The following is a 17795-nucleotide window of genomic DNA, read 5'->3' on the forward strand; positions in this document are numbered from 1 at the left end:
AACCATGTCCCTGAGAACCTCATCTCTGCATCTTTTGAACACCTCCAGGGATGGTGACTTGACCACTTCCCTGGGCAGCCTGTTATAATGTCTGACAACCCTGTCTGTGAAGCGGTTTTTCCTAATATCCAACCTATACCTTCCATGGTGCAATTTGAGGCCATTTCCTCTTGTCGTATCACTTGTTACTTGGGAGAAGAGACCACCACCTTCCATGCTACAACCTCCTTTCAGGTAGTTGTAGAGAGTGATAAGGTCTCCCCTCAGCCTCCTTTTCTCCAGGCTGAACAGCCCCAGTTCCCTCAGCCGCTCCTCATCAGACTTGTGCTCCAGGCCCCTCACCAGCTTTGTTGCCCTTCTCTGCACTCTCTCCAACAGCTCAATGTCTTTCTTGTAGTGAAGGGCCCAAAACTGCACACAGGGTTTGACATGCGGCCTCACCAGTGCCAAGTGCAAGGGGATGATTGTATGTGTGTAAACATTACCCCTAGGGGCTGAACAGTCTTTAGCTTTGTGTGCTCATGCAATGGAAGGAGTTTGACTTCCTGGGAGAGCCCTTCTGGTAACCCTGGCAGGACGGGGACAGGCAGGGTGGGAGAAAGGATAGAGAGGGATGGCAGCTGCTGGGCATACAGTCCTCACACACTGGGGCCTTTATTCGGTGCCACGGACGTGCGCCTTGAGCAGCCCACGGAATGTCCTTGGCACGGCCTGGCTTTGTGCAGCCTCTTGCTTGGGGACAGGCTGTGGTAATTTCATAGCGTGTTACGAGATTCCTTCATGAAGCATTCTTTCCAGTCATCAGAGTGATTTTTTTTTTTTTTTTTTTTTAATTTGTTGTTAAATTAAAATTTACTGACAATATTTCAGCTGGGTAAAGCAGTCTGCTTGTGTGGGAAATAACTAGAGTATCAGTGCACAGTCAAACCTACAACTGGTAATTCCTCTTCAAGCTGAGATATGAGTGAGCTTGCTGAGAAGGCGGCAAGCAAAAGATGTAATGGTCAAATTGACTGATGAACAACCTTATGAAAGGGAAGAACAAGTTGGATTGGATAAGGCAAGCCTGTCTTTAAGGAGAAATAACTGAAAACATCTGGTGTAGCCGTGCAAAACTGCAGGATCACTACGCGCTTATGGAAGAGAACATATTCTCTCCATTTTTTTAGCACAGTCTTAAATTATTGTTGATGAAATTTGAAATACTGTATGAAAAGTATGTCTTGAAAACATAAATGGAAATGAGTTAAGCTATGGATGCTACTACTATAAATTTTTTGAAGCATTTTGTCCATTTTACTCACTGTGCAAGTTCTCTCAAGCACACCCTGCAGAAGTGCCTTCACAAATTGCATGGAAACATATCTTGAAATTTAACTATTCCAGTTGTTGCACAGAATAATAATATTTGTCTAAACCTAAGCACACTGAGGGGTGGAGGGGGGAAGCCAATTAGACTGTTCTAATGATTCTAAACCTACACAGAAATAGCACTTTTCAAGATAATAATGTAAGAGAAAATGCCTCTTGAAAAACTCCAGTCAGAAGTCATAACATGAAAAAAAAACATTTAAAGCTTCTCTAACAGAAATACTATTTTGAAGAATAGTAATTAATGTTTTTAAGAGTATTGTTACTTCTTTCATTCACTTAGAGTATTCTAAAATTTAAATATAGTACATTCGCATATGCAGAAGCAGGAGCTTTGTTCATGAAAGAACGGTCATAGATATGGTCAGAGCAAAACCAACAAGCCTAGAGCAAACTGCCTCTTTAGCCCTCAGACACATGGTGTGAATTTTGGGGTTGTCATATGCAGGGACAGCAGCTGGACTCGATGGTCCTTGTGGGTCCCTTCCAACTCAGGACATTCTGTGGTTCTCTTCTGTCACATTAGGATATTGTTTAATCAGGGTATTAATAAGTATTTATATTTTGAACTGTTGCAAAAATGCATAATGTTCTTTGCTTTTAATATTTTACACATAAATTGTTCACTTCAAACACTGTATTTAAGATCAATGTTGAACATTATGAATGTATTGTCTTTTAAATTCTTGACTAGAATTTTGTCTGGACAGACAATGGACAGTTTTCAATGATATTTTTAGGGCTACAGATGGGAAAATGTTAATTATAATGCAACTGCTGTCTGCATGCGCAGTATCTTTATCTGTCAAGTGCTGGCAGTCACTTGGATTTGGCAAGTCTAGCGCAGTTGGGCTCAACTTTTAAACTCATGTCCAGTGTGTGAGGTTTTTCCTCCTTTATTTATACTTAGAACAACCCATCGTGATGATACCCATTTTTTTGGTGTATTTTGGGATCATTGGTGATATCCTCTTCTATGGAGGATCCCTTGGATGAAACAAAGATGCAAAGAGAGGGGATGCTCTGTATGCCAGTACTCCCAAAGATGAGGTCTCCTTCTTTTGGGGAGAAATAGAGGTTGAGGCCACTTCTTTTCCTGTGCAAGAGGACCCTTACAGTTTACGAACTGTAAATGTGTTGACAAAGTTCTAATCTCTAGATAGGAGGGGCCATGACCTCTTCTTAGTGAGCATGTTACAGGGCCAATGTAGTTCAAAGAAGACAACATTTTAAAAAATCTTTAGCTCTATGTTTATGAATTTTCTTTTTGCGAAGTATTCTACACCCTCAAACTCAGTTAGTGTCAGTGTTATTTGCAGCATTCAGGACATCCCAAATTCAACTGGCATTTGGAAACACAGAATATGTTACACATTTTAAGGGCATCATCCTGTAGTTCAGACTTCAAAATAAGCTTATTCAAAGAAAAAAAAGCTTCCTAGTTGAATATAAATGAAAATCTTATGTTCTTCCTATTGCTATAAAAAACAACTTTACAGATGAAAGCAGTTCTTGTGGGATAGAAAATTGTGACTCAGCATGTTAGTGCTTGCAGACAAAAAATTTAAATGAACATAGATTGATTACTGGGTAATTAGCATTGATAGAAGCTGAAGTTAAATCCAAAACATTTATGTTGTTTCTGACCAACTAACTCTTTTATTGGAAAAAGTTTCATATCAAATTAAATGTCAGTCTTGTGGAACAAAAGAAAAAAAACCTATTTGAAATGTCTGGCTTTCCTGGAGAACAGAAATTCCCCTGTGCTCACCAGCCTTTCCCCAACCTGTGAAAACTGACACAAGTTATTTACAGAAAGAATTTACAGCGTATTACTATAAGAAAATATTAACCCTTGAAAAAATGGCAGTGTTCCCCTGGTTTTCTTAGTGATTTCGTGGCCTGTTAGAGCAATAATGCTCTCAGATGTGTTTCATCTCTGGCATGTGGCATATCTGTGTCCCATACAAATGTAGTTGTCCTTTAATTTTATAACTGTGGCCCTAATGCAAATAATTTGCTATTGTAGAACTGAAGTGATCTGACATTTTAATGGCACAGGGGGAGCTGCTGCTGTGCAGGATTCCAGTGCACCAACCACTTTCTAGGTGGCACTGGGAGGTTCTGGATGGTCTCTACTGCCATCCTTGTGAGTGGAAAGGCTCAGTGTCTTGCAGTTCTTCACCTCTGCTTTTCCGTGAAGCTGTTCACTAAAAAAAAAAGTGTCTGTTCCAAAGGAATGTCTCCGTGACAAGTTTGAGAATAGATGACATTTCAGCATGTTTGTTCTCAGCTGATGAAATATATAAGTGTGCAGTTTTCTGTTTCTTGCAGGTTTGGCTTTTGTAGCTAAATTAGAGCCAGGTGCACAGCTCAAGCCTTGACTGAACTTTGATGGTTCGCTGATCTCTGTACTATAAGTGTGCACAAGTAAGATGGTATAAACGGCTTGCCTTTTTCTTAAAAATCCAAAGGTCATTACAGTTTTAATATGCTCAGGTGGTGCTTCAAAGAACTCTTTGTTATTTTACACAGCTAATTCTAAGTAGATCTACTTGATATTTCCAATACCAGAACCTCAATTAAGCCCTTTTTGTCTTGTAAAACCTTATTTCTGTTAAATCTTGAATGTACCATATTGCTAAACTTTAATTATTTAGAACTTTTTTTTAGTATTAGAGTAAGGGAGTCTAAAAATAGACCAGCCTCAGCTTTTTCAGTATCATTTAATATGCATAACAAACCCACTAACCTGAAAAAAGCAGAGTTATGTTTTGAAGGAAATTAGATTTCCAAAAGAACAAAACAAAGTTTAAGCTCTGACAACAAGCTGGGGAACAAAAGAAACCCAAGTCATTGAGGAAAAGTACCTAATCATCATGTCAGCTTGACATACTCGATTGTATGATGGTACTTTCTTTTTGGTAATCTGTTTTGAAAGCCATGAAACAGTCGATAGCAAATGTTAATCTCTCAAGATGTGTGAACCCTCTAAAAAAAACAACCACTGCGGACCCGGTTTGCATGGTGTTGACCTGAATAAAGGGGATAATGTGCTTAAGCAGCTTATTCATTCTTCAGCGCCCTTTGGAAAGGGAGCAGCTCCACAATAGTTTGCCACTCAGGGCTCAGACGTGACCACTCTTCTTTTCACTTGCTGAATGTTTCATTCTTCTGTCTCCGCCCTGGGTTTCTTCACACGTTGTTCCAAACAGGACTATAAAGGAACTTTTTGGGGCTATTTCTTGTCGAACTGTAACATTTGTGGAGCAGAATGCACTGAGCTGTAAAGGAATTTTGAACTTTGGGTATATAGCTCGCCAGGCTTTTCATCAGAGTTGTGTCACTGCATTAATTGTCTCTGCCTGTGAGACTTCCAAGGCTGGCAGTTTAAACATACCCCAGAAGCATTGTATTGATTGTTTTAAATATTGCACATCAAATTTTGGCATGAAAGATATATGAATAAATTCCTATAGTGATCTTATAAATGGAGCTGCTTCAGAGTTCTGAGCTTTAGCATTGGCTAAAGATTTGAATGCTCACAGATTTGAATGCTCACAGACATGAAAAACAGAAAAGTGGCAAAAGGAATATAAAAGCCTATGTTTCGAGGCAAACTCATGGATTATTTAGCACTTTTTAAACAGCATAACTGTGAACACGTATTTTTCTGGAGCTTTCACAGAATCACCACCCAACATAAACTGGGTTCTCGAAGGAGTCAGCATGATTCAGGCTGGCCAGGAAGTGTTTTGGAAATGTCTTCAGAATTAAAAAAATAAAAGGAATAAAGACATATATTTTTTTCCCCCCATTTTGAGCATTGTTTTACAAAGTGAGAAAACAGATATTGTTTAATAAAAAGCTTGTGGAAGTATGTTAAAAGAGCAAATCAGTTTGGGAAGAAGAGTTACTGGAGTTGGACAGCGGAGAAGTTACTTAGGTTGAATTGGACGGTGGGGCACGTGGTATGCTGGCACAGGACATGGAGTAGCAGAACCTTACTGGCATGGAAAGCTGCGGCAATGGGATTTGAGAAATGGGATCGTTGTTTCCAAGTCCTGCCGTGATGCTCGTGCCGCTTGGCAGTTCTGCTTCCCAGCCCTGCGTGCTCAGTCTGTGGGAAGCTTGAGGCAACTCCCACGGGATTTCCAAACTTGTCTTAACATTTCATATTGCTGAACAGTTCATTTGCAATTCCTGTGAATTCATCTCCGAGAGAAATAAAATTATCCTTGATTTGTCAGATTCTTCTGAGGTGATTTTAAATAATTAGGTGAAATCAAAAGGGAAATAAAAAAGTAACTCCAGAAGTAGTTCTTGACTACAGAGTTGGAAGTTATTAAAAAATAAAGGCCATACAAAAGGGATAATTACTTTGGAAGATACCTGACATCAAACTCTTGCCAGTTTCTCCTGCAATATCTGGAAAGGTACATAATTATGATTTTGATTTTGCTGCTAGCATATCCAGTATAATCTGAATACACGGATAAAATTATTTCAGCTAATGAATATGCAACTTGAATACTCCATAGAACTGGTGAAGAGAAATGAATAAAATACTTACAGTGTAATGACTTCACCTTTATTTACAAAGTAATTTTAATTTTGAACTTTATTCATTCTTCAAACAGTTGAACTAACAAGTTCTGAAAGTCTTTAAGTAATGTATTAGAAATTTATTTGAAATGATGGTGAATTTAGCAACAATTTTAGAAAAGTCAGCTTTTAATCCTGCTTGATTTTTTTTTTTTTAGACATTTTAATATGATATCTTTAATTTTTTATGGAAGTGGAGAGAAAAGTGAGGGAGAGACAAACATCTCTATCTGTAGTTCTTTATCAGGGGAAGCAGAATACTGCCAAAGGTTTTAAGTTTCACATTGATTCAAATTGGTCTTTAACAGGGGCTTGTGACCCAGAGGACTTTTCAGTTCAACAACACAGAAATGCTTGGAAGGGAATTAAAGCACTTCTTTAAAATACAAATCAGATTTCTGATGTTCAACCTGAAGCAGGCTGAGCAAACTCTTCAGCCTTTTTGCTTCACATTGCATGTTGAAGGCTGTCTCTTGGAAGGAGAGGTGATCTGCATTTTTATTTTTTTTTTTTACAATTTTTTCTATTTGAAGCTGGTGTACAAATTTCTGCAGTCGTGTTGGTTTTGCAAATTGATTTTGGATGAAAATTGTTTAGTCAAGCTCCTGACTGATTCTGCAGGCTGTTTGGGCATGTGTGGGAGGACTGCACATTAGGTAAAACTGAGAAATTAGCTTATTTATTTTCAGAGGCCTGTGAAAAATAATAGCAAAGAGTATCTTTGTGTGACAGTTTCTGGGAGAGCCAGTGGAAGTCTTGAAACTGGGAAATTGCTATAGCTGGAGAGAATTGCTGAAGGTGATTAAAAAACACTTTGAAGATGTTTATTAATTTGTAAGCTATAATTTTGAAATATGTGAGACAGAACAAGACCTTCTGATAGTGAAGACACAGAATAATACAGGCTTGGTGGAAATCTAAAGGAAGAAAAAGTACAGATTTAAGCACAGACAAATTCAGAAATCCTACCCAATTGATGGACATGGATAAATGAAGTGAAGAAGGCTGGAATATAAACGGATAATTTAAAATGCTTGATCGAAAAAGGTCAAAGGCTTGGTTGTGTTTTGTCATATTGGATTTTAGAAAGCAGCACATTTTCTGAATATCAGCTCATCAACTGTCAGGATGTAAAGGAAAAAAAAACGAAACGTAATAACTAAAGCTTTAAAAGATACTTTTGAAATCTGACTTTGCAGAATAAACTTTTACTTTTTCCTTTGGAAACAATACACTTCCTTTGAGAGTAGGGTATCCCTTTTCCTTGATACAAAAGGGTGTTTCTTTAATCTCTTTGTTCTGTTTTTTTCAGTCTTTATATAGAGGTGGATAAACGGATCTGTACTTCATATGCTTGAGTTAATCCTCGAACACTGCATTGTTGTCCCCTTCTTCTTAACTTAGAATGTACTAGTGTACCTTGCTCATGTAATAGTTCAAACATTTTTTTTTCAACAGACTTTGCTGAAAGATCCTTTGTATATTGGTTTGAGACACAAGAGAATCAGAGGTCAAGCCTATGATGATCTTCTTGATGAATTCATGGAAGCTGTGACTTCAAGGTATGTGATATATCTGTACTATTCATTGGTGAATTCCACTGTGAACTTCATCTCGGAAGAAATAAAGGTCGGTAGCTTATGAAAAGAAGACAGAATTATTATGTTTCTGATCATTGTTATTTCGAGCCTAGTATTTTATAAGTTTCTAACTGCCTGAACTACTTGCCTGTCTTATTGCAGCTTTATGAATTCACTGCATGAGTGGCAAAACTTACCTTGAGATGAGTGATCTAATTTTTTAAACTTCTTTTTTGAGACTGTGATTTTTACATATTTGCCTAATAGTTTTCTGTGCCTAGCGCTGTGCCTACGTGATTTCTCTGTCACTGTGATTTCATATGTGAGATGTCAGCAGCCTGCAAGAAGCTATCATATTGGGCAGCCCCTGCTTCTGCCCCCACCAAAACCATGGCAGGACTGAGCTTTCAGTGTTTTGGTTTTAAATGTTGTGGTATGGACCTGTATAAAGTCAGCTCTCTATCTCTTGCTTCTTTTTTCCTATACAGAAAGTAGTTAAATTTATTATTAGACCATCATGCATAAAATAGTTCTTCTCACGTGTCAAATAACACTTTTGCTCATATATTCCTTGTTTGTTAAAATATTCAGAATTCTAGCCCTTCATTCAATGGGTGCACCTAAAGTAGCCCAAGTGCCAGGATCTGTAGCAGAATGTGTTTTCTGCATCTGCATCCCAAAGCTTGGGCTGAGCTGTGGGACCTGGAAATACTTTTCAGCTCCTCAGTCTTGACTTGTGCACCATCTGTGTTTTGTCTCCATTTTGGAACCTCACCTGGACATGCACAACCTCTATTCTTGCTGCTCTGGTTCCTGTGCAAAAGAGACTTGGGCAAGCAGGTAGTACTAATTTCCATGCCTGAAGCACATATTCATTCCTTCATGTATTACTATATTCTTCCCCATCACCAGCAGCCGGCTGATGCTCCCTTGTTCATAATCTTGCTGTGGAAGTTACTAATTTGGCTCTACCCTGTAATGTGTTTGCTCGTCTTCTGACTATTCCCTTTCGGATAAAACTGATACATTTTCACTTTCCTAACAGAATGTTCAGAGCATTAGAAATTACTCTGTGGACCACTTTTTGAGAATCTCTAACTTAACGCATTCCCTAGCTCACTCTTTCTTTAAAATGAACCACAATTCGTCCTACTGAAGGTGATCATCAGAGTCAAGCAGAATGTTATCTCAGTAACGTTCGAAGGTCTGGTTGACATGCTCTTTGTTACTTCTAGATCTTTAAAACTCTATAATTTTGAGCAATTTAGGTTTGCTTGACCTTCGAAAAGATCACTTTGTTCTCAGCTAGATCTGTCATGATCTGCCATAGTGTCATTTATGTAAAGTTTAAAGTGGAGCTCTTACAAATTATAATTCAGACTTCATGTGTTTTACTTGTCAATTGCTGTGACTGTGGTGTGACATCTCTATTAAGATACTGATTTGCTAAGGTGAAGGGCAAAGTGATGTAGTTAGGTCAAAATCAAGTCCATTTGCTCAATAATTTCATATGTTCCTAAATTCAAGTTTGTTTAGCATGCCACTGGAAGACTCAGCAGTTGCAGTTGATTCTGGTGTGGTGGATGTGACGGTTAAAGATGCAGGTCATGATTTGCTTTATTGTGTATTACTTTCCCTTGCCAGTCATTGTGGTGGTCTGGGTAATTACATACTTTGCTTAAATGCTAGTTATCTGTTCCTTGTGAAATTTTCTTTTATGTTTTTCCTCTTTTCACTTTTCTGTAGCCTTTCACTGGCTGCTTCACAGACTATTTGCTTTGCTAATCTTAGATGCATGTTTGGTCTGTTACATTTAAGGTTAGTCATATTGTTATTTATTGTTATTTATTGCCTTGGTACTCCAGAAGAGACTTCCTTGTTTGGCATTGCCTAATTAAATCTGAGAATGAGAGAAGTTCTGGAGAAATCTGTTGTCATATTTTCAGTACCATGGAGTATCACTGCCAAGACATACATAACCACTAACATGGTAAAGCACAAGGCTGCAATCTATTTTTAATAAGCCACATTTAAATACAGGCTTTTAAAGTGATGACAATTCTTTTCAAGTTGGAGAACCACGTTAAATACCTATTTTAGATCTCTTTCATCCACATGGTTCTCCACAGATAATAGAAGTGAGAGCCAGGTGGTAGCAGCACTGCCTAGGATCAAGCAGGAGTAGGGCAGTGCACTTTGTACAGGCTCTTCGTTGGCTTCCAGGTGATCTTCCTAGATGTGCACGTCATGTTGGTTGTTCATTTTTGAAAACCTGGATTTTTATAGGTTGATGGAGCATCATTTACAGTGTTTTGTGTTGAAATGTCGTGTTTATACATAAATATCGTGATGTATAATAAAGAAAATGCTTTATTAAAAAGTGTGTCACATGAAGGTATAGTTTCATCAACTACAGTGCTTTCCTCTTCTCATGGCATGCTGTTCACCCCCAAAAAGTTCTCCTTATGAAACAAAATTATTTATGAAAGAGTTAGGATTTTAAAAAAGCCCCACAACTTAAACCATCCGTTACTAAAAGATTTTGGTGGAGTATCCAGCGTTCTATCATGGCAGAATGGAACTAGTACAACGTGATTTTTCCCAGATGTGGGAAGGCAGCAGCATATGGAAAGTATCTAGATTTCTGTTGACATAAATCCAGTGAACAGCTTTTATTTATTTACATATGTATATACTTATCTGTTTATTTATTTATTACCAGTGCCAGCAGCTGCCCTCTCTGAGGGCAGGTGCTATAATTTCCCTGGATGTTACCAGGTGTTTCTTGCTTTTGTGTCAGTGCGGTAATTTAGGGGAACAGGAATATTCTAAATAGAAGGAGTATTTTATGACATGAGAAAAGTGGACAGTTATCTTCTTCGCTGAAGAACATAAATCATACTGGAATTCAGAAACGTGTGTTAAGTTTCTGTCCTATGGAGAAATAGGTCATAAAACATTTTATACAGAAAAGTAAATTTTTCCAAATGACAAGTTTTTCTTAAATATCTATGTTTACAGAGGAAAGTCTGAGAGAAGGGATTGCTAGAAAAGCCTTTGGTAGCTGCTATCAATCCACCAAGGCTTCCTGTGTGACCAGAGGAAATAACTATTTTTATTCCAGTTCCTATTTCTTCCTATTTGCCTGAAATGATGCAAAGAGAAATATATCAATGGCCAAGAGGTATTCATCTACAACAGTGAAGGGATTATGGAAACACTTGAGGGGAAAATATGTAGAATGGAGATGGAACAAGAAATAAAGGGAGAGGAAAAAAAAGCACTTTTTTTAATAACAGGGACTTGAATTTCCTTCTCTTGTGCAAAAAGTAGATTCAAAGGGTCTGGATATTTTTTCCTTATTTTGAGGGACACAAATCTGGTAAAGATAACTCCACCCTGAACCCCTCAAAAAAATGCTAGCGTGGGGAAGAACAGCATCGTACCAGCTTGCCTTCTGCTGCAGACCATCCATGGTGGAAGGCACGGTACACTGGAGAGGAACAATACCTACTTGAAGCTCTGGTCTGTGAATAGGTAGGAAACTTTTAGAAAATTGAAATAATGTGGGGTAATTCCCCTACGTTATTTCCTTCACCACTTACTGCAACCCCAAAGAGTTGGGTGGAATTATTATTCTGTTATAAACTAAACCCTGTGGATTTATGATGCATAAAAGCAACCCTGTATCACTGAAATTACCTTTCTACCACACATGTGATGGTGAGTTTTCAGTTTCATTTCAAGATGCAAATAATAGCAGTGGACCCTTGAAAAGTAATATTGTGTGTCGTTTTTGTTCTTCTCTGTAATTATGTTTTAATTAAATCCTTCCCCACTCTTTTTATATGCTGTGCTGTGAGCTATAAACTAAGCTGCTGACAATTGTAATTCAGTATGTTCTGTCCTAAATTACCATGATGTAGTCATTATTCCTCATTTGCCTGATTACATTATTCACAGATGGTAGCAGGATTTCATTTCACATCATGTGTTACTTTAAAACCGTGTTTTATGGTAAGTACAGTTTATCTGACTTCGAGAACAACTGTAAAAGTAATACATCCACAAAATAAAAATAAATATTTTAATAGATGTTTTCATTTAGTCCATTACATTAGCATATAATTCAATTTGTGAATAACTAAATTAATTCAAACAGCCCTTATTTTTGGCAAGAGGATATACCAGCAAGAAGTCAACATACAAGGTGCTTATAGCTGTGCCTTGTTAAGGAGGTGGTTGAACCACACAATGGGTCTAACAGTGTGTTCAAATACAGATTGTGAGTACAAGAGCATTGGTACTGCTGTCCTCTTTTACACTGTAGTGGTGCAAGACCAAGACTTACATCGTGCCTATATGTTCCCATATTGCTCAAGTTAAAGTGGCTGTCAGAAAGTGTGCAGGAAGACATACTGCTACAACAACTCCCTCCTATGGCAAACTCAGTGAAGATCCTTCTGTTTAGAGCTTTTTGTCCCTTAGTGGGATTTAAGCCCTTTGAGGCAATTTTTCGAGTCTATGAATACCTGCTTCTTCCACCTTTCAATGAACGTCATGTTGCCATGAAGATCACTGTGGACAGCAGGGCAGGAGAAAGGTGGGTCGTTAGGCAGAAGCCCATACCCTGCCTTGGCTACAGTTACAATTACTCTTTGAACCTGCTCTCAGTTCCTTCTTGTGGCTACATCAGAGTTCATTTCCAGTCATTAAGGGGTTTGTGTTCTTCCTGACCACTTGGTCCCAGGGCTCCAGCTCCTTGCCAGCCTAGACTCCCGGGTGGACTTTCCTTTTATGCTGACAGGGTAAAACCATTCAGGAGGATCCTTAGATTGTTTGCCTGTTAAAAAAAGCCCTCAAACTCAAAAACATTATGATTTTAAAACATGGACTATTGCTTTGGATAGTGGAGAGTGTTGTGGAAGAGGAAAACTCAAACAGTTCGATAAAGAGGGTTTACTTTTTATCCTACTTCAAGCAGCTGTGATGGTTTGACGGAGGAAAATCTTCAAATTTTGTGATTAACCATGATGACTTGTAACTATAATCACTTGCAACATTCAATTCTCAACAGATGTTGCCACTTCTAGGAAGTTGGTTAAGGAACCCTGCCTGAACCCTTCTTCAGGCTGAGCTGCTTAGTGGGGTACCCTATTTAGAATCGTCCTTGCATGCCTGTGTAGTGGAAAAAGAGAAGTAACTTAGCTGCAGTATGTGTTTTGAGATGGGATGCTTGTGTATTTGCTGCTCCTTTGGTTGCCAAATCCAGGGGACTTTCAGGTGGAGGAAAGAAGACTGGGTAGAAGGCATCTTCTTCTGTATATTCCATTAGGTAAGGGGGAGCAGGTTAATTAATTCACCTCCAGTATGACTGTCCTTTATAAAAAAATACATCACAGAAAGAAGAATGTAGACACACAATCTTTCTTTTTATTTGGTGCTTTTTACTCCTCTTATCCCCTTTCCTGCTTGTTCATTTGATGGTTAAGCTATATGTGATTGCTGGAAATGTTACAAATATATGCTTTACAAACTTCAGACACAATGAATGGCATAATGAAAAGTGAATCAGTGAAGCAAAATCATAGCAGCGTAGACAGACGCTAATCACATCAAGTATATTTGTAGAAAGAGTCCTATTGCTGTTTGTAATGCGAGACCTTAGAGAAATTCTTAGCAAAGATCAGCAGAGGAACCTTGAAGAAATAAAACCTTATCCATCCCTTAAAGCGCACGAAAAGTAATGAAAACCTCAAACACAGTACTGAGGGGGAAAGCTATTGTTTTCTTTTTTGTGGGACAAAATAGAGAGAGCGGGGGTGTATTTTTAGTATTTTTAATATGCCTCTTGTACTGAAACTGATTCTGAAGCTCAGACTAAGATGTATCCATGTTCTAATAATGCTCAGCTATGTCCCAGACTTGCTGCAGTCATTCAGAACCCAACAAGTGAAGAACACGCTGTTCTCAGGCTTTTCTTCTCCAAGCTATTTTAAGAAGGGATTTTTCAGATGGAAAAGGCCTGGGTAATCTCAGTTACTTTCCGTCCTCTTTTATAGCTCCAGCAAATGGTGGGCGGGATTCTCAACAGAATTTAGCTGGTGCAACTGTATTGTGAATGGAGTGAATGTTGTTTTCTTTGAATAATTGATGCAAGTGTAATATTTTACCAAGGTTTATATTATTGTTACAGAAGTGTAATAGTTTTCCAGGCTGTCAGAAGCAGCAGTTTCCTATTTTTTTTCCCCTTTGGAAAATCCAATAAAGTAAAATATCAAATTTTTGGCTGCAGTTCACATCAGAATGTAATAAGACATCTGTCCCTCTTATCCCAGCCCTGTCTCTCTCCTATGACAAGTCAATAATTATTTCTGCCTAGTAGGAAAACTTTCATTTGCTGTCAGTCTGACTAATGGGATTGGGTGCCTCAGTGCTTCATCCCTCGCTGGTCCTTTATCCCTACCAGACAGCCACACCGCTGTGCTTTACTCAGAGCATCCCACCCAAATTGCACCTGCTCCCAGCTGAGGTTCCTGACCCATGGGTGCCTCTGCTGCAGCTCGTGGCCGGGGGCTGCAGGACGCCAACAGCAAACGGGACTGTGGTAGCCTGAGATTTGCTGGTAAGATAAAGCCCTGCTGTGGGAGGGAAGAAGGCAGCAGATACTGCTGAGGCCAGAGTCAATGGTATCTGCCTGGATGTCCTACTCTGCCCAAACCAATCCTGTCCTTCATGAGAGGACCTGGGCCAACCAAGGGCCGTGGTGAGCTCCCACCTAGGAAGGACTTAGATCTCTCCTTTCCCTGCACCCTCTGAGGCACATGTGCCAGTTACAAGAAGGTTTTAACGTTTGCCTTGTTGACCACCCTGGGCTGATGACGTAGATCAAACAGTTGGTAGTCTGAATTTCTTGATCTCCTGCTTGAGTGCAACTTTTAATCTGCTTGTTAGTGTCACAGAGTAGTTATCATAGGGGTAAGAAGGAAACTTGGATGTTGTAATCCTATCCAGACTCCTGAGACCACAGATATTTTTCTCCATTATGCTTCATGGTAGAAAAATGTTTCAGGCAGTGCAGTTTCTGTAACACAAAACATTGATGTCAGGGTCTAGGTCAGTTCTCCCTTTAAAGGAAACAGCATTTATCAGATAAAATGTAAACTATAGAACACAACATGTTTGAGAAGATAGAGGAGATGGAGTCCTTGCTGGAGACCAAGGAACTGGTGGGGCTTCTGCACTTCACTTAAGCACAACTGATCCACTGCTCAGTAGGGCTCGTGACTTGACCAGATCCAAAAGGTCTAAAAGCTGCCCTGGGAGTTTGATGGGACCTAAAAACCGACATCACCCAACTGTCAGTTGTTGTCTGGAGCAGTGCAATTGTGGCATGTTTCATAAGAGTAATTCCCTTGTTTTATGTCTGCTATGGATTAAAAACATCGTTGGTGCCCGGTTGCCCACAAATGAGAAGCTCTTAATATATATCACTAACATAACCTATGCATCATTTGGATATTACTAACTTGCTTTGCCACCGGATGATTCAGCAATAAAATAGAATTTTTATTTTCTGTTATTATCACATCAGTCTCTTAAATTATTTGACTGGACTAAGCAAAAAACATAATAATTCACACACCAGACAGAGAATTTGAAACAAGTTTATGAGCGCGGTAGAGCGAAGTTATTAGAGGTGACTGGCAGATTAAATGCCTTAAGGAATTGCATCTTCAGCGTCTCTGTTCATTTGGCCCTGATTCTGAACAGAAATGCTGGAAAGCCCTAAGGCATAATTTTGAAAATAATTTGTATATAATATGAGCTATTGCTTACTTTCCACTCTTTTTTTTTTTTAGTTTGTTCCCAATAGAGAGTCTGCGATACTTTCTCAGGTATTTTGCTGATTTACTGAGTTAACCTGCATCTGTGCTGATTAAATAAATATAGACATGTCCTGCTGTTGACATGTATGGTGGACAACATCAGTGACCCTAAAAGATTCAGATGATACAAAAGGGGGAGAATAAAGTATTGTAACAATTGTAAATGTTTTGATATCATTGTGTTGTCTGCTATTTTTTTTAAAAGCTTTTGATGTGGGGTAGGGAGCTGTAACTGGAGACAAGGTCCTTTTTTACTAACATCTTGCATCCCAGCTATACTGAGCTGGGGCAGGGGACGATGTCCTTGGGCATCAAGAACATGTCCCCGAGGAACTTCATGCCGTGGTAGTGTCTGCAGCAGGAAGTGACACTGAGAGCAAATTATTCTGTCCCAAGACATGAGCAACCAATAAGGCACACTGAGAGCTTGCTTAATTGGATGGAGCTAAAGACTGCTGCTTTTAATTGCAAGATCATGCAATTGATTTGTTTTACTAATTCATTGCCTTTTAATTTAATCTAGATGCAGGGAGACAGTATTTGGTATCTGCAGAATTTCTGACACTTTTTTGGAATTCCAGATGCACATCTTATTTCTGCATTAGCAATCACTAGTGTTTATACACCACTGTAAAAAATATTAGCCTGGAAATGGCTGAAAAATGCAATACGACACTTCAGACCCTCTACCATATGTAAGTACAGTCAACTGACACTTCATTGACGCCCACAGTGGTGCCAGTGCTAACAATGTCTGAATAAATCATGTAATCCATTTAGTTGATATGTGTATTTCATTACAAAATTACAAAGGCTCTTTGTGATTTAATAAGTGAGTTTATTTGAATAACTGGATTTCTGGAGTTCCAAGGGGTGCTAATTGTGTCCCCAGAAGCAGTAATAGTTATCTGGTAGGTCATCTTTATATAACTGGGGGTGTATATGAGAGAGAAAAGGAACACATTTTCAAAAATAGGCTGAGGTTTCAGTGATTCAGAGATCTTTTTCTCCTGATCTCTTACTCTTTTAGATCTTGCTAATAATTAGTTGGAAGAATTTCTGCTGTACTTTCTGCATTGGCTCTTGTAGAAGGAAATTCTTTACTGTTTTATCTCCAGCACAGTGTTACTTTGATATTTTTCCTTCTAAAAATGGGATTTAGTTTAGTACAAAAGCAGAAAGTTATCTGTTTCAAACATTACACTTTGGAAACAGCAAGAGAAGCATCACTTAATTGGCTAACTTTATTTCAGAATTTGGTGGATTTTACCATCAAAGTTAATCATTCATCTACTTGCTGGTCTGCAGCAAACTAAATGGCTACTGGAAAGAAATTACTGGCAGGATTTGCTGAAAATGAACTATGCAGATTTTAATAGAAATGGAGTTAAATACTGCTAGAAAAAGTTAAGCCTTCTTTCTAGAATCATAGAACCATAGAAGTTATTATTTCTGCAAATATTTAGTTAAAAGATAGTATCAAATTCAGTTTGTTATAATTGCTTTGTGATTGATTCTACTGCTAAAAGTTTGTTTGTTTGTTTTCCCAAGACCGTAGTGGAATAGATATTTGGAATAACTGCTCTTGCTTGGGATAGAGCTCTGATGTTGAAAACATGCACCGGAATTGTTTTTCCTTTTGGAAAACGTATGAATAGGAACAAGCTTATTCGTGTCTGTTAGATAAACTGAGATGTTGTAGTGATAATTATTAATATATCAGAAGAGTCTGCAAATCTGAAAGCATATTGAGAAAAAAATGCAGGGAAAAGTAGTGTTCTTTTAATAAGCCATTAGCTGCCACATATAATTAAACTTACGTTCTATGAACTTTAGGTTCTGTACAAGCTTTGAAAATCTTTAACCAGCTGATTTCTTGCCCAGATGTCATCTGAGTTTGTGGTTCCATACTTAAGGATAGAAAACGTTTGTGGTGCAAGTCTCTGAAATGCTACAGTTCTCACAGTGATCTTGTATTTCGCATGCTTCAATGAACTAAGAGTGTCTTCAAACTGAGCAATAATATTTAAGTGCACTTCTTACATATACTTCGTTTCTACACCATTAAAATTAATGTTTGGTTGGGTTTTTTTTTTGTTTGTTTGGGGTTTGTTTGTTTGCTGTTTGGTGTTTTTTGTTGGTTTGTTTTTGTTTTTTACTCCCTACCTTGTTAGAGGTTTTGTGTTTGTCAACCTTGGACTCATCTGAAAACCAATGGAGTCCATTTCTTTGGCTGGGCATAATGGTCCAGAGATTTAGAGATCTTTTTACAGTATCAAGGTTTTATTAAAAAGGCTTTGATTAATCTTGTGAAAAATTGATTATGATCTGAGCATGTGTTTAACTTCCG

The 17795-nt window shown here is 38.4% G+C and overlaps 1 protein-coding gene across 1 annotated transcript in view; it reads left to right on the forward strand.

Moving 5' to 3' along the window:
* The window catches only part of ME1 (malic enzyme 1), a 165938-nt gene that overhangs the window by 85751 nt on the left and 62392 nt on the right, over window positions 1-17795 (forward strand). The window contains exon 6 of the mRNA XM_065834243.2: window positions 7435-7538. Within this exon, the coding sequence (XP_065690315.1) occupies window positions 7435-7538 (104 nt within the window). The remainder of the gene's footprint in view (window positions 1-7434; window positions 7539-17795) is intronic.

This window comes from Patagioenas fasciata, chromosome 3, assembly GCF_037038585.1.
Source record: "Patagioenas fasciata isolate bPatFas1 chromosome 3, bPatFas1.hap1, whole genome shotgun sequence".
Classification (NCBI taxonomy): Eukaryota; Metazoa; Chordata; class Aves; order Columbiformes; family Columbidae; genus Patagioenas; species Patagioenas fasciata.